Below are 26681 nucleotides of genomic sequence, written 5' to 3'. Positions count from 1 at the left end.
AAAGCAGGGAGTGTGGAAGGGGATGAAGAATAGACCTGCCTCTCCATGAGCCTTCTCTGTTAATTTGCTCACCCATTTGCTCCAAGTGTTGGAGATATTTTGTGCTGATTTTACAGTACAGTAAGTGTAAATGGAAAATTAACTGTTTTATTATCCTGTATGCATGCTCACCCTTCACAAATCTGCATGTTATTCTCTTGGTTGTGGTCAAAGTTAGAGTGACCTAACTCACGTGGTTATACATTTCACAAAGTTATCTTAATAAGATATGGGTGTTTTCAAAAACGGCTTTTGCAGAACACTCCAATGACAAAAAAGAACTCTGATTTTATTTCTTACATACTTCGTACAAGCAGGAAACAGGGACTGAGAACTATTATATATGATGATTAACTGAGAGGAAAAGAGACTGGTGCATAAATCTAGGGTTTTCATCCCTGTGTTAATCAGCTTGGGCTGCCATAACAAAATACCATAGCCTGGGTGACTTAAACAAAAGCAACTTATTTTTCAATTCTGGAGATCAGGGTGCCACATGGTTGGATGGTAGGGAGGGCTAGCTTCCTGGCTTGCAGACAGCCACCTTCTTGTAGTATCTTCACACAGCTGAAAGAGCAAGCTCTCTGGCAGCTTTTCTTTTAAAGACACTAATCCTATCATGATGCACCCTCATAAACTCATCTATCCCTAATTATCTCCCAAAGGTCCCTATCTTTAGAGGTTAGGGGTTTGACATATGAATTCTGAGAGGACATATTAAGGGAATGGCATCTGATTCTCCACCAGTCACTTACTGCACACCACTGTTCTTACATGAAAATACCACTGTTTATTCATATAAATATAGACAAGTTTCTTTTCAAATAAAACAGTAACAAAGAATTTCTCCCTGCTGTTAAGTTCTCATTCTTCAGTATATCCCGGTTTCTTTTATCGCATTAGTCTGTCTCAGGCTTGTTACAATTTTTCATACCATGAAGATCATATATCTTCATATTCAGGAAGACAGAATGATAATGACTCTACTGGTTCACACACATTGTGAGTGCTATCTTTATCCACTTGAAGAGTCACTCTTCTTTTTTCTCACCCACAATGTTCTCACCACAGCTGAAAGTAGTACCCTGGTTTGCCCAGGAAATCTCTTCTACATGATAGTTCTAGTTCTAAGGGAGAAACTTAAACTCTTTCTTCATGTGACCTTAAATAAGGCTCAAAGCCCCCTCCATAGACATGGACTTTTGGTTCCAGTTTGTTGTATGTGACCAATGAAACAGCTTTTTAAATTAAACTGCAAATAAAATATCAATAATTCTTATCAAGTGAAGAGTGGTCTTCATTAAAAATGACTGATCCATCATCTGAATTTGCTACTTTGAAATTAAGACCTATGGTAAGATCACTGCCTCAGTTGATTACAAATTGTCTGGTCAAAGTCACCCCAATGACTTCTGTTCTTTGGCTTTCAAAGTGGGACACATCATCAAATGGTTCCATTTTTACAAAATTTAGGTGGTAGACAAATGCATTTTTCCTATGCCTTGGTGTCTGCTACTTTTATGGCGTTTAAAACAAACTTAGGCTTTTTCTTCAGAATGTGTATTCTGATGTCGAATCAGGGATGAACTCCGACTATACGCCTTCCCACATTTATTGCATTCATATGGTTTCTCTGAAGAATGACTTCTCTGATGCCGAATAAGATCTGAGCCACTACTAAATGCCTTCCCACATTCATTACATTCATAGGGTTTCTCTCCAGTATGACTTCTTTCATGTAGAATAAGGGATGTGCGTTGACTAAAGGCCTTCCCACATGTTTTACACGTATATGGTTTCTCTCCAGTGTGAATTCTTTCATGTTGGGCAAGGTGTGCACTCTGACTGAAGGCCTTCCCACACTGATCACATTCATAGGGTCTATCTTCAGTATGAATTCTCTTATGTCGAGTAAGAGATATTCGGTGACTAAAGGCTTTTCCACATTCCTCACACTGATAGGGTTTTTCTCCAGTATGAATTCTCTGATGTTCAATAAGAAATGACTGACGGCCAAAAACTTTACTACATTTATTGCATTTGAAAGGTTTCTCTTCAGAATGAATGTTCTGATGTATTTTAAGGTTGGCAGTTCCAGAAAACATCTTCCCACATTCCTTACATTCAAACAGTTTCTTTTTCCTTGTATGAACTTTCTGATGTTGAATAAGGGATGAATGCCGATTACAGACCTTCTCACATTTACTGCATCTGTATAGTTTCTTTCCATTATGAATTCTTAGATGTAGAATAAGGGTTGAAAGGCGCCTGAAGACCTTGTCACATTTAACACATTTGTAGGGTTTCTTTGATGTGTGAATTCTCTGATGAAGCATAATGGATGAAATCCTATTAAAGGATTTTCCACATTCTCTGCATTTATAAGGATTCTCTAAATGGTGAATTTTCTGCAGTGGACTCTGGCTTAAGGTCTTCTCACTTTCATTGGTTTTCTCTCCAGTGTGAATTCTTTTATGTATAATAAGGACTGATTTCTTACTAAAGCCTCTCCCACATTTATTGCATTTATGTAATTTCTTTTTGCTGTGAATTTTCTTATGAAGTAAAAGGGATGACTTCCGAATGAAGTCTTTCCCACACTTTCCACAATGGAGGATATTCTCAACAAAGTGAATTTTCTGGCCTACACTGAGAGGTGGGCCCTGACTCAAGGCCTTCCCACCGTCAAAGGTTTCCTTTCCATTATGAACTTTCTCATGTAGAATAAGAGATGTTCTTTGAATGAAGCTTTCTCCACATTTATCACATTCATGGCTTTTCCTTCCATTGTGAATTTTCTGATGAAGAATGAGGGATGAGATCTGTCTAAAAGTTTTTCTACAATTACTGCATTCATAAGGCTTCTCTCTAGTATGAGACTTCTGATGAAGTTTAAGAGATAAACTTTGACCAAAAGTTTTCCCACAATCATTACATTTTAAAGATTTCTTTCCTGAATGCACTTTTTTGGGTTTTATTAGGACTGAACTTTTCTTGCAGCCTTTCTTTCCTATGGGAACTTTTTGTGATGCAGAAACTGGTTTCTGATATATGCTTTGCCCAGATTTGTTGCACAGAGATGTTGGTAACTTCTTGGTCTCACATTTAGACTTTGAGTCTGAAAGACATCAAGAAATTCAATATTTGTTTTCCTATGCTGGAAAAATGAAGCTTCTGTGCAGTCATTATCAATGATAATAACAGTATCAGTCATTATCAAACATAGTAACAGTGATGATAACCAAAACAATAACTCTGTAGTATCTTACTGTAATTTTAAAAGGCTTTATAGAAATATTTAATAATTATAAATCAGGAAAGCTTGCAATCTGAAATTAATAAATAAAAGTTTTATTTGTAGGATAAATTCATACCACATGCCATATTAAACTCCATAGGTTATTCATTAGATGAATGTGCATTTATTACATGAAATGTCCAAAAAAGGCAGAAGGTAAACTACAAACAGAAGGCAAATTAGTAGTTGCCTGGGGCTGGAGGTGGGACTAGAGATTAATTGTAAATGGACATGAAGAATTTTATTAGGGTGATAAAAATATTCTAAAACTAGATTATGGTGATGGCTATACAAGTTGTTAAATATATTAAAAACCACTGAATTACACACTCAAAATGAGTGAATTTTACAATTTGTAAATTATGTCTTAATGAAGTAAATTTTTTAAATGTATTCTTAAAATCCAATCTTATGGAAAAAAAACAACACACTGGAATTCTGGTTTGTAGTTCTTCACATAAGAAGCTTGGAAAGCACAACTTCATCCGAACAAGTAAAAAGCTAAATAGATGTAAAACCAACAACTCTTCTTGGATCCATAAGAGAAGGGAGGGTACAAACTGCTGCCTCCAACTCCAGCGGCCTCTAGCCATCCTGTCCCTCCTATAAGGACATAGGATTTGAGGCGGGGGAGGGAGGGGTCTGCTGAGTAACTTGAGACGTTCACACTTCAGAGGCAAAGGCTCCCCTAAAAGACTGAGCCCTAATCCTAGAACCATAGAATGCTTCCCACCTCAACTCATCTCACCCATCCACACATCACTAAAGGGCTGTTTACAAAAATTCCTTTTACCTGGTACAATCACCTCTGGCAATTAAGAAAAAATTACAAGGCATACCAAAAGGCAAAAAACAATTTGAAGAGAAAGAGCAAGCATCAAAATCAGACTGATGTGGCAGGGATGCTGGAATTCTCAGACCAGAAATTTAAAATTGATTAATATCTTAAGGGCTCTAACAGAGAAAGTATACAGCGTATTAGAACAGATGGGCAATGTAAGCAAATAGATGGAAATTCTCAGAACCAAACAAATGTAAGAGATCAAAAACACTGTAATAGAAATAAAGAATGACTTGGATGGAATTCAACACAGCTGAAGAAAGATGTGAGGGCTAAAGGACTTATCGATAGAATCCTTAAAAATCAAGGTCTCCTGGGTTGCTCAGTCGGTTCAGCGCCCGACCCTTGATTTTGGCTCAGGTTATGATCTCACAGTTTGTAAGTCTGAGCCCTGTGTCAGGCTCTACACTGACGGTGCAGGGCCTGCCCTCCCCCTGCTCCTGCTCATGTGCTCTTGCTCTCTAAATAAAAAATAAACTTAAAAAAAAAAAAAAAAAAAAAAAAAAAAAAAAAAAGAACCCTTAAAACTCAGAAAGCAGAGTAAATACTGAAAAAAAGAGAACAGGCTATCCAAAGACTGTGGGACAACTACAAAAGAAGTAACAAATATATTATGAGAATACTAAGACAAAAAAGCAAGAAAGAGCAATGAAGAAACTATAAGTGAATGCAAAAAAACAAAACAAAAAACCCCCAAACCAAAAAAACCCAAAAACCTTTATTTTTCTTATTCTTTTAATTTTAAAGTTTATTTTGAGAGACAGAGAGAGAATCCCAAGCAGGTTCTGTGCTGTCAGCCTAGAGCTTGATGTGGGGCTTGATCTCACAACTGTGAGAAACTGTCTGAAACCAAGAGTCAGACACCCAACCCCATGAGCCACATAGGTACCCCTATTTTTCTCATTCTTAACTAACCTAACAGATATTGTTTATTCAAAGTAACAGCATCGATGTATTCAATTATGTATGCTCATGTTTCCATCTTATGTATATAACATGTAACATACACATGCTTACTTACATAGATTTATATATAAATGAAATGAATGATAACAATAAAACAGGTGAAAGAAGGAAGGAATTAGCAGTGTTTTATTATTATAAGGCACTCACAGTACCCATGAAGTGGTATACTGTTACTGAAAGTGGACTTGGATTAGCTGTAAAGGTATACTGTAAACTCTAAGGCAACCACTTAAAAACATGTATAATTGATAACACTGGAATCATATGAAATGCTTGCTTAAAAACACAACAGGCAGGGGCGCCTGGGCTGGCTCAGTTGGTGGAGCATGCAATTCTTGATCTCAGAGTTTTGAGTTCAAGCCCAATATTGGGAGTGGAGCCTGCTTATAAATAAATAAAAAATAAAGTAAAACCCACAACAGGCAGGAAAAGAGCAGAAGATAAAAGCAGGAGCAAAGAATAAAGACAACAACTTAAGGGGCGCCTGGGTGGCTCAGTCGGTTAAGCGTCCGACTTTGGCTCAGGTCATGATCTCGTGGTTCGTAGGTTGGGGCCCTGCGTCGGGCTCTGTGCTGACAGCTCAGAGCCTGGAGCCTGTTTCAGATTTTGTTCTCCCTCTCTCTCTGACCCTCTCCTGCTCATGCTGTCTCTCTCTCTTTCTCAGAAATAAAACATTAAAAATCAAGAAGACAACTAAATATATTTATTACATATAATGTATACAAATAGGTATCAATCCAACTATATCAGTAATCACTTTGACAACAGTCTAATTACCATATCAATGAAAACATTGTCAGAGTGAATTAAAAAACATGGCCCAACTGTGTGTGGTCTATAAAAACCCACTTTATATATAGATTAGGCACAGACTAAAAGTAAATAAATGGATGGACAAAGAAGATGTGGGATATATATACACAATGGAGTATTACTTGGCAATCAAAAAGAATGAAATCCTGCCATTTGCAACTACATGGATGGAACTAGAGTGTATTGTGCTAAGCGAAATTAGTCAGAGAAAGACAAATATCATATAACTTCACTCATATGATGAATTTAAGATACTAAACAGACGAACATAAGGGAAGGGAAGCAAAAATAATATAAAAACAGGGAGGGAGACAAAACATAAGAGACTCTTAAATACAGAGAGAACTGAGGGTTGCTGGAGGGGCTGTGGGAGGGGGGATGGGCTAAATGCATAAGGGGCATTAAGGAATCTACTCCTGAAAACACTGTTGCACTATATACTAACTTGGATGCAAATTAAACAATAATTTTTAAAAAGTAAATGAATGGAGAGAAATATACCATGCCAACACTAATTAAGCTATATTATTCCTTGACAGAGCAGACGTAAAAGCACAGAAAGTTATCATGCTTCAAGAGGGGCAGTACGTAATGAAAGAGTCAATTCTTCAGAAGACATAACAATTCTCAATGTGTATACGCCTAACAACAGAGCATCAAACTACAATGGGCAAAAACTGATAAAACTGCAAGGAGAAATATATGAATCCACTAACATAGTTAAAACACTTCAACATCCTTCTCTCATAAATGAATAGATCAAACGAGCAAAAAATCAGTGGAACTCAACCACACCATTATTCAATGGGATATAACCGGCATCTATAGACCACTCCATCCAGTGAAGTCACATCTTTCCCAAGCTTACATAGAACATTCACCAAGACGGACCACATTCTAGGCCTTAAAACACCTTAATAATGAAGACAAATTACACAATGCTTTCAGACCAATCAAATTCAACAGAAGGTCAGTGGAAAATCCCTAAATACTTGGAGGTTAAATAATACATGGGGTACCCAGAGGGTACATGGTGGCTCAATCAGTTAAGTGTCAGACTCCTGATTCTGGCTCAGGTCATTATCTCATGGTTTGTGAGTATGAGGCTCTATGCTGACAAAGCAAAGCCTGCTTGGGACTCTCCTCTCTCTGCCGTTTCCCTGTTCATGCACACACTCTGTCAAATTAAAAAATATATAAAAAATTAAAAAATAAAACATGAAATCTCAAAAGACATTTTCAAATATTTGGAACTAAATGAAAACAGAAACACAACTTACCAGAATTTGTGAGATGCTACAAAACTAGTGCTTATCCTGGGGAAATTTATAGCACTATATAGTATATAAGAAAAGAACTAAGATCTAAAATGAGGGATGCTTGGGTGGCTCAGTCAGTTGAGCATCCAAATCTTGATTTCAGGTCAGATCATGATCTCACAGTTCATGGGATCAAGCCCTGGGTCAGGCTCTGCACTGATACTGCAGAGCCTACCTGGAATTCTCTCTCCCTCTCTCTCTGCCCGTCTCTGGCTGGCGCACACTGTTGCTCAAAAAAACAGACTTAAAAAAAAAAATACATAATATTAGTAACATAACTTTCCTTCTTAGGAAAACAGAAAAAGAGTGAATTAAATCCAAAATAAGCAGAAGAGGAGCGCCCTGGGTGGCCAGTCAGTTGAATGTCCGACTTCGGCTCAGGTTGTGATCTCACAGTTCATGAGTTTGAGGCCCAAATCAGGCTCACTGCTGTCAGTGCGGAGCTCACTTTGGATCCTCTGTCCTCCCCCGCTCTCTCTCTCAAAAACAAACATTAAAATAAGCAGAAGAAAACAGTAAGAATTACAGCAAAAATCACTGAAATTGAAAACAAGAAATCAATAGAAAAATACAATGAAACCAAAAGCTGGTTCTTTGAAAAATCACTAAAATTGATAAGCTTCTAGCTAGACTAAGAAAGAGAGAAGACACAAATTACTAACATCAGAAATGAAAGATGGGACAGATATACCCATTTCATGGAAATTAAAAGAATAATAACAGAAAACTACAAACAACTTCTATGGCCATAAATTCGATAACCTAGATGAAAGAAACCATTTTGTTGAAAGGAACAGTCTTCCAAAATTCACACAAGAAGAAGTCAGATGGGGCGCCTGGGTGGCTCAGTTGGTTAAGCGTCCAACTTTGGCTCAGGTCATGATCTCACAGTTTGTGGGTTCGAGCCCCACATCGGGCTCTGTGCTGACAACTAGCTCAGAGCCTGGAGCATGTTTCAGATTCTGTACTTCCCTTTCCCTCTCCCCTGCTCAGGCTGTCTCCCTCAGAAATAAAACATTAAAAAAAAAAAAAGAAGAAGAAGTCAGACAATGTGAATAGGCTTCTATCTACTCAAGAAATTGAATCAATAGGGGCACCTGGGTGGCTCAATTGGTTAAGCATCAGACTCAGGTTCGGCTCAGGTCGTGATCTCAGGGGAGTTCAAGCCCTGAATCAGGCTCTGTGCTGACAATGCGGAGCCTGCTAAGGATTCTCTCTCTCTCTCTCAAAATTAAAAAAATAAAATAAAATAAAACAACTGAATCAATAACCTTCCAAAACATAAAGCACCAGGCCCAGATGCATCTGCTGATGAATTCTACCAAATACTTAAAGACCTCCTACCAATTCTCCATCATATCTTTCAGAGGACAGAAGCAGAGAAAATATTTGGTAACTCATTATATGAGGCTACTTTTACCTTAATACCAAAATCAGACAAAGACAACACGAGAAAAGGAAACTACAGACCAGTATCTCTAATGAATATTAATGCAAAAATTCTAAACAAAATACTAGCAAAGTGAATTTAACAGCACATTAAAAGGATCACACACATAAGCAAGTGTGATTTATACCTAGAAAGCAAGGACAGTTCAATATGGGAAAAATCAAACATTGTTTTACATCATCACATTAACAAAACAAAGGACAAAAGCCACATGATGATCTCAATTGATGCAAAAAAGGCTTCTGACAAATTTCAAAACACTTTCATGATAAAAACACTGAACAATCTAGAAATAGAAAGAAACTACGTTAACGTACTAAAAACCATTAATGAAAAACCTACAGTAAATATCACAGTAAACATGGAAAGACTAAAACCTTTTCCTAAGATCAGAAACAAGGCAAAGATGCTCACTCTCACCACTGCTATTCAACATAACACTAGAAGTTCTAGCCAGAGCAGTAGTGTTTTGTTTTGTTTTTTAATGTTTATTTATTTGGGGATAGGGGAGGGCAGAGAGAGGAAGACACAGAATTCAAAGCAGGTTGCAAGCTCTGAGCTGTCAGCACAGAGCTCAATGCGGAGCTTGAAGTCATGAACCACGAGATTACGACTTGAGTCAAAATCAGACACTTAACCGACTAAGCCACCCTAGTGCCCCAAAACAGAGCCGTTAAAAAAAAAAAAAAGCATTAAAGGAGGGAAAAGAAGTGACATTCTGCCTGTTCACAGATGACATGATCTTCTTTGTAGAGAAACCTAAAAGATTCCATACAAACACATAAATTGTTTGAACCAATAAACAAATCCAATCCAATAAAATAGGATACAAAATCAACATTCAAATCAGTTTCTACTGAATAACCAATCAGAAAGGGAAACAAGCAAAACAAGCCCATTTACTATAGCATCAAAATGGATAAAATATTTAGGAATAAATTTAACCCAAAAGATGAGCAATTGTACATGGAAAACTACAAAGCACTGCTAAAAGTCATCAAAGGTACAAACAAATGGGAAGCTATCCTGTGCACATGGACTGGAAGACTTAATATTGTAAAAATGTCTATCACCCAAAGCAATCTACAAATTCCATGCAATCCCTATCAAAATCCCAATAACATTTTTTACAGAAATAGAAAAAAAAATCCCTAAAATTTATCATATAGAATCTCAAGGGACCCCAAATAGCCAACCTTGAAAAAAAAAAAAAGAAAGAGGCCTCACACTTTCTGATTTCAAAACATACTAAAAAGCAGGGCCTGGGGCACCTGGATGGCTCAGTTGGCTGAGCATCCAACCCTTCATTTTGGCTCTGGTCATGATCCCAGCATCATGGGATCGAGTCCCCTATCAAGCTCTATATTGAGTGTGGAGCCTGCTTGGGATTCTCTTTCTCCCTCTGCCCCTCTCCCCAGCTCACGAGGTCTCTCTAAAATAAAAAAATAGGTGCGCCTGGGTGGCTCAATAGGTTAAGCATCTGACTTTGACTCAGGTCATGATCTCACGGTTCATGGGTTCAAGCCCCACGTCAGGTTCTGTGCTGACAACTAGCTCAGAGCCCGGAGCCTGCTTCAGATTCTGTGTCTTCCTCTCTCTCTGACCTTCCCCTGCTCACACTGTCTGTCTCTCTCTCTCTCTCAGAAATAAATAAAACATTTAAAAAAATTTTTTTTAAAAAATAAAAAATAATTTTAAAAATCCTTTAAGACACACTACAAAGCAACATTAATTAAGATGGTACGGTAGTGGGAAAAAGACAGATATAAAGACCAAGAGAATAGAAAGCCAAGAAATAAACTCTTGCTTATTTAGTCAAATGATTTTCAATAAGGAGGCCAAGACTACTCAAGAGGAAAGGGCAGTCCTTTCACAATCAGTGGTGGGAAAACTGGATATCTACATGCAAAAAGAATGATGCTGGACCCTTACCTTACACCTTACATAAAAAGATGTAAGTGGCTCAACGGGTTTAGCGACAGACTCTTAATTTCAGTTCAGGTCATGATCCCAGGGTCATGGGATCAAGCCCCGCATCAGTCTCTGCACTGAGCATGGTGAAGCCTGCTTAAGATTCTCTCCCCCTTGGCCCCTCTCTCCTACTCACTCTCTTTCTCTCTCCCCAAAATTAAAAAAAAAAGAAAAAGAAAAAAAATCTTCAAGGTGGGGGCATCTGGCTGGCTCACTTGATAGGCGTCCTCTTGATTTGGGCTTGGGTCATGATCTCAGTTTGTGGGTTCGAGCCCCATTTGGGCTCTATGCTGACAGCAAGGAGCCTGCTTGGGATTCTCTCTCTCTCCCCTCTTCTCAAAACAAAAATTTTAATTAAATTTGGCATTGATTTCTGAGATATGACACCAAAAAACACATGCAACAAAATAAAAAAATAGACGAATGGGACTACATCTGCATGTCAAATGGAACAATCAATAGAGAGAAAGGCATTCTATGTAATAAGAGAAAATAACTCCAAATCATCTATCAGAGAAGGGACTAATAAATAGAATACATAAAGAACTGCAACTCAACAACAGATGACAACTCTATTTTAACAAATGAGCAAAGAACTTAAATAGACACTTGTCCAAGGAAGATAGACACCTGGCCAATAAACACATGAAAAGATGCTCAACATCATTAATCATTAGAGAAATGCAAATCAAACCCACAATATCACCTCACACCCTTAAAGATGGCCACATCAAAGAAGCAAAACATAACAAGTGTTGACAAAAAACTGGAACCCTTGTATAATACTACTGGTGGAATTGACAAATGGTGGCGCCACTATGGAAAACAGTATGACGGTTCCACAGAAAATAAAAAATAAAATTATCATATGATCCAGCAATGTTACCTCTGAGTACACATCCAAAAAAAAGTGAAATCAGGATCTTAAATACATGTCTATACTCCCATGTTCATTGCAGTATTATTTATGGTAGCCAAGATGCAGAACAACCCAAATATCCTTTGATAAAAGGATACAGAAAATGTGATAAATATAATGAAGTATTATACAGCCTTGAAAAAGGAAGAAATATCCTGTCACTAATAAGCTACAACATGAATGAACCTCAAAGACATTATGCTCAGCAAAAAAAGCCAGTTACAAAAGATCAAATAGCGTATGATTCCATTCATATGAAGTATTCATGGTAATCAAAATCAGAAAAATATAAAAAAAGGTGATTACCAAAGGCTGGGTGGACGGGTAGAGGGAGAATTAGTGTTTAGTGGGTATAGTTTCAGAAGTTATTACAAGATGAAAAACTTCTTGATATCTGTTGCACAACAATGTGAATACACTTAATTGTACATTAAAACTCGTTAAGATGATAAATTCATTATTGTGAATTTTTTACAACTAAAGCTTATAAAACTGTTAAAATAAGTAAGTAAAAATAACCTGATAAAAAAAGAACCTATCACAAAAGGCAATGGGGCTCTTGAAAAGTAGTCAAAATGAACAGTTGTGGAAAATATTTTGATTTTTATTTGAAGAATGAAGGAACGATGCAAGCTTAAATATTATCATTAAAAATGCTATCATGAGAGAAGTTGAAATATGCTTTCTCTGAAGGGAAATGCTGAGGCAGAAGTGGGGGTGACAGCATTCAGAGCTGAGCTTCTGAGACCAGAAACTGGGGTTCAAACCTAGTTCTGATGCCACTTCCTAGCTGGGTTACGTAGGCAAGTCACTGAACTCTCATGTTCAGTTTCCTCATACATTAAGCAGAAATAATAATAATACCTACCTTAGGGGACTGGGAGGAACCTATACTTAATGTCTGTTACCTACTAAGGGTTTATTAAATGTTGGTTATTCTCCTTCTAGGGCTTGCACAAAAGACATGAATTTTCTTCTCAGCCTGGGACCTTTAAGGTAGGAAAACTGGGAGCTGTCAAATATCAAGAGGTTGCCCTCTCAAGATGCGGGGTGCTCTTACACACAATGGGAGCATGTAGGTCTTAGTCTGTCACTCACCCAAGCCCCGGCGTTTTCTCACTGGCTCCACCATCCAAGGTGCTTTCCCTTTCTCCAATAAGGTGATCACATTTGGCCTCCGAAAGGAAAGTCCTGCATCGGAAAAAACATCAGAACTAAGCAGGATGTGGGTGCCACAGATGTCAGGGCCAAGGCCAATGTCAATGGGAATGGGGGGTTTGTGACCACAAAAGGAACACAGAAGATGTTAAGGGCAGGCGGAGAAGAAGGATGAAAGTTCAGTTACAATGAGAAGTGGTGCTCATTTCTAACTCTACAAAGCCAATTAGTCTCTTGAAAAGTTAGGCCAAAAACTCCTGAGGCTGGCCAGTAAGTTATTGCCTTTTAGCTCCCAATCCGACCCTTCTTTGATCTGTTTTCTGTGCAGGGGCTGGGGCTCTGCAATCCACACTTCTTCACCAGCAGCTCCCCATCAGGGACCACCAGCAACCAACCAGCAACCACCACACCAGGGCCTCTGCTGGTTTTCATTCTTCTTTTTCCTGCACCCTCAGAACTAGCCTCAGCCTAACCCTTCATGACTGTAACAGTTAGTTAGAGTCAGCACACCTCTCTCTTCCTTCAGAAGTCTGACTCCCTTCCTCTAAGTCCTAAAAACCCCAAACTCTCCTCTTTATACTCCTAATTGCTGCAACCTATAGTTACCGCCTCTGCATTAGCTGTGTCCACTATTTACCTTTTAACAGTACCTATTGATTCTATTAAGGTCTCTCAAAAATTGAGGATACCCTCAAAAAGTTACATATACATTTACTATATGATAGCAATTCCACTCCTAGGTATATACCCCAAAGAAATGAAAATACAGGTCCACACAAAAATTCATACATGAATGTTCACAGCAGCACATTCATAACAGCTCCAGAGTGAAAAACTGCTCAAATGCCCATCAACTGATGAATGGATAAATAAAATGTAGAATATTATTAGCCATAAAAAGGAAGGGGGTTCTGATACACACTACAACATTATGTTAAGTGAAACATTATGTTAAGTGAAAGAAGTCAGACACAAAAGTACCACATACCTATGAGTACATTTCTATGAAAAGCCAAGAATAGGCAAATTCATAGAGACAGAAAGTGGATTAGTGTTTGCCTACTCTAAAGGGATTAGTGGGCAAGGAGAAATGAAGAGTGATTGCTAATGGGTCTGGGGTTTCTTTTGGGGTAATGAAAATATTCTAAAACGGACTGTGGTGATGGATGTACAACTGTGAATACATTTAAAACCACTGAATTTTATACTTTGTATATGTAAGTATGTGAATTATACATCAATAAAGCTGCTAAAAAAACAAAACAAAACAGAACAAAACTGTAGTGGCTTCTGTTTCCCTGACTAGACTAATTCATGTCCCACAACAGGTTGGTTATGGATTATGGCGAGGGAAGGGGCGAGGGTCTTACCAAGTGAGACCAGATTCTGGTAGTTCTCCAACATGACATCCTCATACAGATCCTTCTGAGTGGGGCTCAGCCACTCCCACTCTTCCTGGGAGAAGTAGATGGCCAAATCCCCGAATGTCACTGGCAACTGAAATAGAAAATCACATGTGCTTTCACCATGGGCTTATGCGTCCACATGGCTAGAGACCAGGAACTTAAAGGGGAGACCCATGGTGTCAGGAATCTATTCAGGAAACATGTGGGGTTCTGAGGCCAAGAGGGGAAGGTATATTAACTAAAATAAATACAACACAATACGATATGATTCAGCTATTATTAAAGATGGTGTTGTAGGGGCGCGTGGGTGGCTCAGTCAGTTGAGCATCCGACTCTTGATTTTGGCTCATGTCATGATCCTAGGATTATAGGATCAAGCCCGGGGTCAGGCTCTGCACTGAATGTGGTGGATCCTGCTTAAGATTCTCTCTCCCCTTCTGCTCCCACCCTGATTCATACGCTCTCTAAAAGATAAATAAGAACTGTGTCACATAAAGAGCATAGCCACTTCAGTTTGCTGGGCACTGACAAAGGCAAAGCATTTTCCTAAGTACTCTACGGGTCCTGACTCGTTTAGCCAGTGACTGCGGCACTGCTGAGAGGATCACAGCAATTTTACAGATGAGTAAATGGAGAGGAGAAAGAAAGGGGAGGGGATTTATGGAAGGTCCACAACTAGTGACCGGAGGGGCCGGAGTTCAATCTGAGCAGGCTGGCTTCTGATTCAGGCCCCTAACCACATACGCTCTAAAGAGCATGTGACTAAACTATACAGAGCAAAGATTCTTTGCAGATGTAATCAAGGTTACTAATCAGTTGACCTTAAATAGGGAGATTATCTTGGATTATCTAAGTGGGTGATGTAATCACAGGAGCCCTAACAGTGGGGGAATTTTCTCTAGCTGGAAGAGAACAGAAATGAAGTCAGGGATTTCTGAAGCCTGATTTGACCTAATATTATTGGCTTGAAAATAGAACGGGGCCACATTGAAAGCAGAAAGAACTGAATATGCTAATTACCAATGAGTTTAGAAGCGGACCCTGAGCCTCAGACGGGACCACACAGCCAGCCAACACCTTTATTTCTGCCTTTTGAGACCTAAGGCAAGCCAAGCTGCACTATGCCTGACCTCTGACCCATGCACGAACTGTGTGCCATAAATACATGCTGTTTTGAGCAGCCAAGTTTGCAGAAGGTTGTTATAACAGCAACAGAGAAGGAACACACATAACTTGTAGGGCAAAAATGTTAGAGAAATTGTGTTCAAGGTGTTTATTGTACAAAATCACTTCATCATCTAAAGTGGTAAAGCATGTTTTAAAAAAAAAAAGGGTGACTCACTGGCCTCATTCCAAGAAACCCAATCTGAATACAAGGTTATGTGGAATTTCTTAGACACAGAGATTTCCTCCATGTAAATAGGGTTGTACAAGTGAAAACAAAGCAACATTAACAGACTAACTCCAGACGACAACCCTGAATCATCTTCTGCCTCAGAGGTCTTGCCTGGGCACTCAAGTCTACCTCAAGAAATCATGGTGGCTCTTTTCTTCTGTCGGGGGAGTAGCCCTGGCAGATACCCTGGAGATGCTGAACAAATAGGTGACTGGCCATGGGCACACTGGGAAAGGAGAGGCAGGCACTGAGTGGTTACGTGGGGCACTGGTTACCCTCCACGGTGATGGGAGGAAACAGAAACAGTTCCTGGATGGGATTCTGTCAGGTAAGAAGCTTCCATGGAAGGAAAGCAAATGGTCATGTCTTAGAAGATGAAACTTCCCCCCAAGAAGAATCACTACTTACCTTGGACTTGGACTTCCCTCGTGCAGCCATCCTTTCCTCCCCCTTGAGGGTCCGCATGTGGAGAAGGGCAGGGTGATAAGAAGATGGGGCTGGGGGAGAAGAGAAATCATGAGAACGACAGGTCCTTTTGGGTGGTCCCAGAGTCTTTAGGATAAGAATCCCCTGGCCACCCATGCACATACACACAGACACACACAGACACACACACACACACACATATAGGTGCACAGACACACACATGGAGAGATGACAGAATATCTTCTGCAGCATTGTTGCCCCTTCTCACGGTTGGGAAGGGACAATGGCCAATGCTATCTGTTCCCAAGACAACAGAAGGTTCCAGATCAGGAGGGAAATGAGACATGAAGACACCTATCCATTCATCTGACAAGCATTTGTTGAGCTCCTACTATGTGCCAGGCATTGTCCCAGGTGTTGGGGAAAAAGTAGAGAAGTACCAGCTCCCATGTACCTTAACAGTCCAACAGGGATGGGCAAGTTCATGTAGAACAGTGTTAGCTGAGATCACTGTTGTATTTGACCAGAGGAGGGGGCAGAGTAATGGAGTGGTTGGGAGAGGGCTCTCAAAGGATGCAAGATTGAGTTAAGGTTTGAATGCAGAGCCTGAGGCATTTGGGGAAGAAGATTCTGGGTATAGGTGTAACAGGTGCAAAGACCCTACAGCAGACACATGCTTGCTGTGTACAGAAAAGTGAATGGTGTGAAGAATTAGGCGGAGAGCAGTGGTCTGGGAAATGGCTGAGGTCTGGAGGGGCCACATCATGAAGGGAGGTGGGAGCAGTAGGAATTGATCCTAAGCCTAATAAAACATTAATAAGGGGGCAGGGGTCTGAAGAGTGAAAGATCTGACTTAACACTTAACAAAACGTATTGGGTAGCTATGTGGTGAATGAACTGTGTGTCTATGGTGAGGGGTAGAGGGGGCACAGGAGCTGAAGAAGGAAATTAGGCAGGTATGTGTAAATCCAGCAGGGACATTCAGTGGTGTGGATTAGGCCCCTCTATCACTCTGAACCTATGCTTTTCTACACGCATGCCATTAGCCACTGGTGACAACGGAGTTCTAGAAATAAGGCTAGTGCAATTATTCACTTTCAATTAATCTATTATGAAAGTTACAATAAAATAACAAATATTAAAATTAATGAATTAAAATTTACTAATCTAGGGGCACCTGGGTGGCTTAGTCGGTTAAGTGTCCGACTTTCGCTTAGGTCATGATCTCGCGGNAAAATATTAAAAAAATAAAAAAATAAAAAAATAAAATAAAATTTACTAATCTAAAATTAAACACTGGGATGCCTGGGTGGCTCAGTTGGTTAAGCGTCTGACTCTTGATTTGGGCGCAGGCCATGATCCCGGGTGGTGGATCAGGTCCCACATCAGGCTCCATGCTACGATTGGAGCTTGCTTAAGATTCTCTCTCTCCCTCTGTCCCCCTTCCTCACCCACACTCTCAAATAAAATTTAAAAATTGTTTAATTAAAAAGTTTTTAATTAAAAAATTTAATCAAAAAACTTAATTCAAAACTAATCTTTAATTTACTGTAAAACTTTAAAGGATATTTAAAACTGGCTGTGTGAATCTACTTTTCTAATTGTAAGTTTTATGAAATTTAAATACAGATCAAATAATGAAAATTAAGTATCTGAATTGAGGTGCACTGCATTTGTAAAACACAGATTTCAAAGATTTAGTATGGAAAAACCGTAAAATATCTCATTGGTAATTGTTTATATTGATTACAAGTTGATGTTTAGGATATATTAAGTTAAATAAAATGTGGTAAAATTAACTGTAATGATTTTCTTTTTTAGTTTTTCCAATGTTGGTGCTGGAAAGTTGAAAACTCTATGTCTTGCATTATGTTTCCACAGGACAAGACTGCTCTATACTAGAGTCTTTACCACTCTACTGCCCTATTTCCTTCATAGCACAAGCTGCCTCCCCAAAACAGCTTGTTTGTTTGTATTTATGGAGGAACAATCTCCTTCACCTTACTAGGGTTCCATGGGCATAAGCATTTTGACTGTTTTGTTCACTGTTCTGGGAGCTGATAACATGCCTGGCATTGAGCAGTGCTCAAGAAACCCTTGCTGACCGAACTAATAACCAGTCCAGAATGCTTCCTCGCATGCAGAAATTGGGAGTTGGGCGTAACCATTTTGTGCCAACATCATCTTACAGAGAAACACTTCTAATAGCAGTCATTCCAAGCCTTCTAAACTTGTCTTTTGGAGAAGGCCAGGGTCTAGAAAAAGGCAGAAATGGGAGTATACTTTAATTTCACCCATTTGAAAAATTTAAAATCTAGAAAAAAGAACAACAGAATGAAGACCTGATTACTTTTTACCAAATGTTAACATTTTCTTTTTTTCTGAAATCATTTCAAAGTTACAGACATGATAGAAGTTCACGCCTAAATGCTTCAGCATACCCTCTGAAGAATACCATCATCACACCCCAGTGCCAACAACAGTGGATATGTCACAATTTTTTTTTCATTTTTCTATGAGAAAGGAACAGCAGCATACAGTCTGGGAAAGGGAAATAGGAAAGTTTCTCTCTATAGATGTTCTTTTTTTTTTTCTCTTGAGGGCGGGGTTAGGGAAGATAAATGAAACCAAGGCCATAATTAAGTTTAGAGTTTGAAAATGGTCATGTTTTGATTCAAAATCCAAGTCATTAGGGAGCCTGCGTGGCTCAGCCAGCTAAGTGTCCAACTTCAGCTCAGGTACTGAAGGATCTCATGGCTTATGAGTTCGAGCCCTACACTGGGCTCTCTGCTGTCAGCACAGAGCCTGCTTGGATCCTTTGTCCCCCTCTCCAGCTCATTCTCTCTCTCCCTCTTTCTCAATTTAAAAAAAAAAACCTTAAAAAAAAATTACAAAATGCAAGTCAGAAGATGACCTTGTACCGCTTAAGGGAACCTAGCCAGAAAAGTTTGGTTATCATGCTTCTCTCTTTACAAAGAGAAAAGCAGGGGCACCTGGGAGGCTCAGTCAGTGAAGCATACAACTTTGGCTCAGGTCATGATCTCACGGCTCATCGGTTCAAGCGCCGCTTTGGCGCTCAAGTGTTCAAGCTTGACAGCTCAGAACCTAGAGCCTGAGTAGGATTCTGTGACTCCCTCTGTCTCTTCTCTTCCCCTGTTTGCACTCTCTCTCAAATAAACCAAAAAAAAAAAAGAGAGAGAGAGAGAGAAAGAGAGAAAAGCAATAATAAGCAATAGTAGTAATACTAAGATGAATAAATACAGGATGCTTACACATGCTAAGCATCACTATGAAAATCATCATTTAATCCTCACTCCTAACCTGGTGGGGCAGGTACTCTCATTAACGCCATTTCCAAACGAGCAAAATGAAGCACAGAGAAGTAGGGATTACTTGCCCAAGGTCATAGGGCCGGGAACTGGCAGAGCCATAATTCAAGCTGAGGCTGATCCAGATATTCCACTAACCACTCTGGGTCAGAGGGAAGGGCTGTGTTAAACACATCACTCTGGAGTCAGACCACCTAAGTGTGATGATTATTTTCTTTTCTTTTTTAATACTTTTTTAATGTTTTATTTATTTCTGAGAGAGAGAGCGTGAGGAAGGGAGGGTCAGAGAGAGAGGGAGACACAGAATCCGAAACAGGCTCAAGGCTCTGAGCTGGCTGTCAGCACAGAGCCTGATGCAGGGCTCGAACTCATGAACCATGAGATCATGACCTGAGCCGAGGTTGGATACTTAAACCGACTGAGCCACCCAGGCGCCCCATGTGATGATTATTTTCATTAGCTGTGTTACCACGGGCACGTTACTGAACCTCTCTATTTTTCTCCCATTAAACAAGAACAATACAGAACTACTGGAGTTGTCCTGAGGATTAACAGAAGTTGAACTTAGATCCTACATCTCTCTCCTTCCTCATACAGGCCTCCTTGCCAGTCCCAGAAGGTGCTAGCACAGCCCTGCCTCAGTTCCTCACTCCTTTCTCACTCTCTACCAGTCTCACCCTAACCTAATAACAATGCAACCTGCCTCCCACCCTCTTGCCTATCACTCCCAGTCTCCCTTGCCCAGCCCTGACTTCTCTTTCTCCACAGCTCTCATTGCTAATGCACCAAATGTGAGAGAAATGAAAAGGCATACGCTGGTTTCTGCCTTCCTCCTTGGTACCACAGAACTCCAAAAACGCTTGAAAATGCTGGAGTGCTAAGAACACTAGGAATGTTTCTTGTTTCAATGAGGTGACTCTGGGTGGGCTCTTGACAGGGTATGGTCTTCAGAAAGACCAAGCCATGAAATTCTCAGCCTCACTCATACCCCATCTTCCAGAAGGGAGAGGAACTGCAAGTAGTGTTAATGACTGATCATGCTTACTTGAGGAAGCCTCCAGAAAATCCCCATAGTATGGGGTTTGGAGAGCTTCCAGGCTGGTAAACACATCCACCGTGGGAGGGGGGCACACCCCAACTCCACAGAGACAGAAGCTCCCAGATCTCATCCTATGTAGCTCTTCATCTGGCTGTTCATCTGTACCCTTTATCAGAGCCTTTAATAAACTAGCAAATGTGTTTCCCTGAGTTCTATGAGCTGTTCTAGCAAATCAGATGAACCTGAGAAGTGTTCTGGGAACCTCCGATTTGGAGCCAAGTGGGACAGAAGTTGGGGGTAGCCTGGGGACCTGTGACTGGTCTGTGAAGTGAGGGGACAGTCTCATGGAACTAAGTCCTGAACCTGGGGATCTGGCACCACCTCCAGGTAGAGAGTGTTAGAAATGAGTTAAACTGTAGGGGCACCTGGGTGGCTCAGTTGGTTAAGCGTCCACCTCTTGGTTTCAGCTCAGGTCAAGATCTCATGGTTTCATGAGTTCAACCCCTGTCAGGCTCTGCGCTGGCAGTGCAGCACTTGCTTGTGATTCTCTCTCTCTCCCTCTGCCCCTCCTCCACTTGTGCTGTCTCTTAAAAAAAAAAAAAAAAAAAGAGGAACACCTGGGTGGCTCAGTTGGTTGAGTGTCCAACTTCGGCTCAGGCCATGATCTCATGGTTCAAAAGTTTGAGCCCCACGTTGGACTCTGCTGACAGCTCAGCCTGGAGCCTGCTTCAGATTCTGCCTCCCTCTCTCTGCCCTTCCCCTGCTAGTGTTCGTCTATCTAATGTAAACATTAAATTAAAAAATAAAACAACTGAGTTAAACTCTAGGACACCCAGTCAGTGTTGAAAAATTGCCTGATGAGGGAAAACCGCACACATCTGGTGTCAGAAGTGTTGTGGTGCAGCAGTGTGAGTAAAGGACAAACATGACGGAAAGGGGTCTTCCGAAACTTATGTGACTTACTAATTTATCCTGACTGGTGCTATAGTCTGTCTTCACCCACTTAGGTGCACACCCCAAATGCCCGGCGCTCAGGCAGGATAGCTATATTTAACATTACTGTTGTCGTCAGAGTGGACTGGGACCGACGCTGTGGGCGGGGAGTCTGAAAGAGGCTTAGCCACTGTGCTGTCCACTTGCTCTGGGGAAGTGCTCGCGCGTGTGTGTACTGAATATGCTCATCCCTGGGTAACATCAACCACCTCCTCGGTTAAGAAGTACAAGAATGGGGGCACCTGGGTGGCTCACGATCTCACGGTTTGTGAGTTGGAGCCCCGCACTGAGCTCTCTGCTATCAGCACACAGTCTAATTCGGATCCTCTGTCCCACCTTCTCTCTGTCCCTCCCCTGTGCTTGTTCTCTCTCTCAAAAATAAATAAACATTTAAAAAGAAGAAGAATGAAAGCAGTACTAGATATTTTATATGCATTACATGATATCCTTTTGTTTTTAAAGCAAACTGACCACATGAGTTAGCGTTTTCCATTTTAAGGATGAAAAAGAGAATCTCAACAGGGACCTGCCTTTGTCACAAAGCTTTAAGCAATGGCCCTCTTGCTGTGAGACAGGAGTCTGTCCTCTCTGGCTGGGTTTGGGGAATGTCAGTATGGCACCAGTTATGAGACATTTACCTCTGTTATATCAGAATGGCCACAAGACTTGGGGAGATTTGCAGCACAGCATGTTAATGTTGAGGAGCTGTGGCTCTATGACAAACCAAGTGGCCTGGCCTGGCCTTCCATTCTCTGACTTGCTAAGCAAGGCTTCCCAAGGGGGCCTACCAAGAGTCTTAGATGCCTGAATTCTCTCTGCATCACATTTCAGGGCAGGGGTACGTTAGGGGATTTGTAGCCCCCGCCAGTTTCCATGGTGTCAACACTCCCATCAGGGCCCCACTGTAAGCTACCAAACTGATGTCACTGAGCACAGAGCTGAGGAAAGGTGTACAGAACAGGTTTGTGAACTGGTGTGAGCCAGCCCCAACACTCCGCAGCCACACAGCCTGAGACTAAAACTCAATTCTTTGCTTGGGAGTTCTACGTGTAATTAACACGTAGAAGTAATGCCTAGTTCTGTGGCCTGGGACACACCCCAAAGCAGCTTCCCCATTATAGAAAACTACTGCTGGTTGGTTCTGTTTACCAGATCAGTACATCCTTTGACTTTTCCCTTCTAATTCCTCAAGTACAACAGATTACTGCAGGAAGGGGCATCACGTCCATCCTGTGGTTTCTCAGAGCCGTTTGCTCTTAGCCATGCAACCCAAACTAGAAAAGCACAATTCTGGTCCACAAAACAATTTTCTGTAAGGAACTCAGCACTGCTGGGGAGGAAAGAACATCCAAAAGACCAAGGAAGCCTGAGACCCAGTGAGAAGGCTATGGGTAGAATTCTCACAGAGTGTTGACTGGAGAGAAACTGGCACCATCTCAGTGGAGGATAATTTGGTAACATCTTTGAAAGCTGATGGTACACACAGCCTCTCACTCAGTAAACCTCGTTTCTGATATTTGTCTTTGGAAGTCCTTACGTGTAGATAAAAGACACACAAGAGCATTCACTGTGACAAGGCTTACTGGAAGAGACAGTATGGTCCTGCAGTGAAGGACTTGGGCCTGGAGACTGTCTGGGTTTGACTTCTAACTCTGCTACCCTTCTCTAGTGTCCTCTCGGGGCCTCACCTTCCTCTACTGGCAAACAAGGCAAGCAACACTAACATCACAGAGCTGTTTTAAAGATTAAATGAGTGAAAATACGTAGCACACTTAAAGCAGTGCCAGAGCTGAAAAAATATAGGTTATCAATAGACTGGAGACAACCAAAATGCCCATCAATAGGAAAGTGGCTGAGTGTTATACGCACATGATGGGACACCAGGTAGATTTTAAAAGAAAGAAAGTAACACTACATCAGTGCCTCTTCATTGGGGGTAATTTTGCACCTAGGAGACACTCGCAATGTTTGGGGACATTTGTAGTGTCACAGACGGGGACGGTGGTGGTAGTGCTCCTGGCATCTAGTGGCGGAGGCCAGGATGTTGTTCAACATGCTACACTGCACAAGATAGCACCCCAAAGCAAAGAACAATCTGGCCCAAACGTCAACTGTACCAAGGTTGAGAAATCTGCTATACAGGTTATTGTGTAAAATGATCTCCATGATGTGATGTAATGACAGTGAAAAAAAGACAGGAAAAACCCCTTAGAAAAAAACAAACTATGGAAACTAATATATGTGTTTAAAAAGGCAGACAAGGAGGGCACTTGTGGGGATGAGCACTGAGTGTTATGTGGAAACTAATTTGACAATAAACTATTTGTAAAAAAAAAAAAAGAAAAAAGAAAATGTTGAAATAGAAAAAAAAATAAAAAGGCAGACAAGTTCTGGAAAAATAATCATGACACTGGCAGCAGTGACTGTCTCTGAAAAAAGGAACTAAGTTACCTGACATGGGAAAAGAAACTCGAAAACTCACTTTTCTCCCCATCTACACTCTGGTATTGTGTTTCAAGCACATACAAATACTTCTTCTAAATCATGTAAATTCCATACTACCTCAGGGGAGAAATGTACACCTAGCCTGACTTCTGAGACTCAAACATATTGTGGAAAAGGGCTTTGCAACTTATATTTAATACAAAGCTAACTTTTTTTTTTTAAACATTTATTCATTTTTGTGAGAGAAAAAGTACAAGTAGGAGAGAGAGGGAGGGAGATACAGAATCTGAAGCAGGCTCCAGGCTCTGAGCTGTCAGAGTAGAGCCGGATGCGGGGCTCAAAACCCAGTAACCATGAGTCCCTGACCTGAGTAGGACACTCAACCGAGTGAGCCACCCAGGCGCCCCAATACAAAGCTAACTTCTAGATCCTAAAGTGAGGATGGCAAAAACCAAAATGGGAACAAGTTTCAAAGACTCACCACTGGGCAGTGGCCATGCCTCTCCTCAGGGGCAGACAAGTAGGCTCCTTCCTCTCAGCCCCAACATCTCTGTGACCCTGGGGGGTTGTGCTGAGCACTGAATTGGGGGCAGGTCCTAAAGTACCTGAAACCAGGCATTTAATGAGTAATCTCATTGCTTCCTTCAAAGTCTACTTTTGCTGTGCCACCTATCAAAAACTGAAGATCGCCCCTACTCTGAACTTTTCAGTCCCAGAGGCCAGAATAACAAGATACTTTCCTTAAAGAACCAAGTCCAACTGTAAAAGAAAACATCGACTTTGCATATGAATGTGAGCCCTGCTATTTCTCAGCTTTGCACAGGAACAGATTTCCTCACTTGTAGGAGGGGGATAGGAATGTCCCTAATGCAAGAAAGCACAGCTGTCAAGACTGCCGATAAAATACTGAAAGTGAAGAGCCTAAGTAACGTCATATTGAAATTAAGGCCTCCATTAAGAGCAACCTTGGGCTGCACATAGCCCCAGTTCCTCAGATTGCTCAAGGCTAAAGCCATCCTCAGACCGCTCTCAGGTCAGCTAATCAAAAAACATTNTGGGTCCCACCAAAAGTAACAAACACCTCACAGATACTGAATGGTCAAAGCTGTTACCATAGATGCTGTACAACTGTAATTGGTGCTTATGTGATGATGCTATACGTACTGTAACACCCCCATCCCTTACCCCTTAAAAACCCTGTTCCCTATTGGTCTTCGCTTCACCTTGCTGCCACTACACCGGTAGGCAGGTGAGCCCCTGCTCCAGCTTGTAATAAAGACCCTTTTGTACTTGCATCAGTGTCGGCTCCTTGGTGGTCTCTGGGGATTCGCGAATCGGGCACAACAAAAGCACTTGTCACTCATATCCTCCTCTTCCTATACCAAATTAATCTACCTTATTCCTCAAGTAAGCTCTCAGAGCTACAGCTCTCAACCTCGTCTGCACATTAAAATGTCTCAGGAGCTTTTTAATAAATATCGATGGCTGTGCCCAACAGCAGATCAATTAAATCAGAATCTCTGAGACCCAAGTCTGGGCATTTCTTTTTAAAACTTTTCATGGGAATACTAATGGAAAACCATAGTTTAGAACAATTATGCCAGTCTCTATGAGCCTCAGGGGGAGGGGCTGAAGATCTGATCTCTCCACCTCTCCTCAGTGTCAAAAGAAAACGAAAACTATGATGAGCTCAAAGCCAAGCTCTTGGATTCCCCCATCAAAAGATACCACCAAGTCACCGATGGTGGCCAATACTGGCTTTGGAACTGAATGAGACACCCATGGGAAGCCTGGGTGTTGACCCTGTGCTTAGCCCGTAATCCCATCACCGCGCTTGACTTCTCAAGGCGCTTACCACTGCTTATTACAAACTGAATTGTCTTCCTTCTAAACGTCAATCCCAGATGGAGAGTAACCTCTGTCTTGTCAATTAACTAGCACAGTGCCTGACCCATGGCAGGCCACCAGACCATACAATGAGTGAAGCCCGCAGACCACATTTTCTCTTCTCATCCCTTATCATCACCTCTTTCCTCCAGCCCCTCGCTCTCCTCCCTATTTTCACACCTGGAGAAAGTCCATGGTGTGCCTTCATCACGGCTCTCTCTATACACCAGCGATTCTCAGCTGGGTGATTCTGCCCTCCGGGGACAGCTGGCAACGTCTGGAAACATTTTCCCCAAGCAAAATGGGGAAAGGGGGATACGGTACTGCCTCTGATGGGCAGAGACCAGAGATAATGCTAACCATCCTACAATAGGTTGGGCAGCGACCCTCCCCCGTCTCGCCTCAAACAAAAAATTCTCTGGCCCAAAGTATCCACAATGCAAAGAATGAGAAACCCGGTCCAGACCCCTGTTGTCATCAGGAAATCCTTCCCCTTCAGGCTCTGTCACCTCGGAACCCAGGTTACTCACCCCACAGGCTCCCTAGGGACATCTCCATCCTGGAAGGCCCTGCACTCTCGGTCTCCCCTCACACACCCTGCTGCTGCCCTCCCAAGCCCCCGACTAGAAGACTCCGAACCTAAGCTGCAACCTAGACTTCAGGATTATTTTCTATGTTGGCCTGAAACCTTTACTCCAAGGCTCAACTTCTGTTTCCTCCCTTGGATTTTACTCCAGGTGTGGGAGTGTTGCTGTCATTACATTAAACAACAGTTATCGTCCACGTGGGGCTAACCTGGGTCAGGCACCGTCCTAAGGTTCCCCCCAAGCCCGCCTTTATAAACCATCCCTGTTTTGCAGGTGAAACTGAGGGGCAGCGGAGTGACCTCTCCCAGTCACGTGACTAGTGAGCGACGGAACCTGGCGTCCCAGAGCCGCCGGAGGGGACACAGGTCCCAGAGGCCGGCAGGGCCACGCAGGCGGGCT

At 41.4% G+C, this 26681-nt stretch overlaps 1 protein-coding gene across 6 annotated transcripts in view; it reads right to left on the bottom strand.

Annotated features, from left to right (window-relative positions):
- Positions 1–307: 307 nt before the first annotated feature.
- Positions 308–26681, bottom strand: part of ZNF667 (zinc finger protein 667) — a 46147-nt gene continuing 19773 nt past the window's right edge. For 3 of the 6 annotated variants that reach the window (XM_077756997.1, XM_077756996.1, XM_077757000.1), the window contains exons 2-5: positions 15985–16073; positions 14145–14271; positions 12715–12807; positions 308–3157 (exon numbers count right to left, since the gene is read on the bottom strand). In XM_077756997.1, the coding sequence (XP_077613123.1) occupies positions 1578–3157; positions 12715–12807; positions 14145–14271; positions 15985–16041 (1857 nt within the window). In that variant the 5' untranslated portion in view covers positions 16042–16073 and the 3' untranslated portion in view covers positions 308–1577. Of the gene's footprint in view, positions 3158–12714; positions 12808–14144; positions 14272–15984; positions 16074–18107; positions 18163–18191; positions 18258–26681 lie in introns of those variants that run through there. The other 3 variants (XM_077756998.1, XM_077756999.1, XM_077757001.1) reach the window with 2 other exon arrangements.

The sequence above is a fragment of the Crocuta crocuta genome, unplaced genomic scaffold, assembly GCF_008692635.1.
Source record: "Crocuta crocuta isolate KB4526 unplaced genomic scaffold, BGI_CrCroc_1.0 scaffold142, whole genome shotgun sequence".
NCBI classification, from domain to species: Eukaryota; Metazoa; Chordata; class Mammalia; order Carnivora; family Hyaenidae; genus Crocuta; species Crocuta crocuta.
This window is presented reverse-complemented; position numbering and strand designations above follow the sequence as displayed.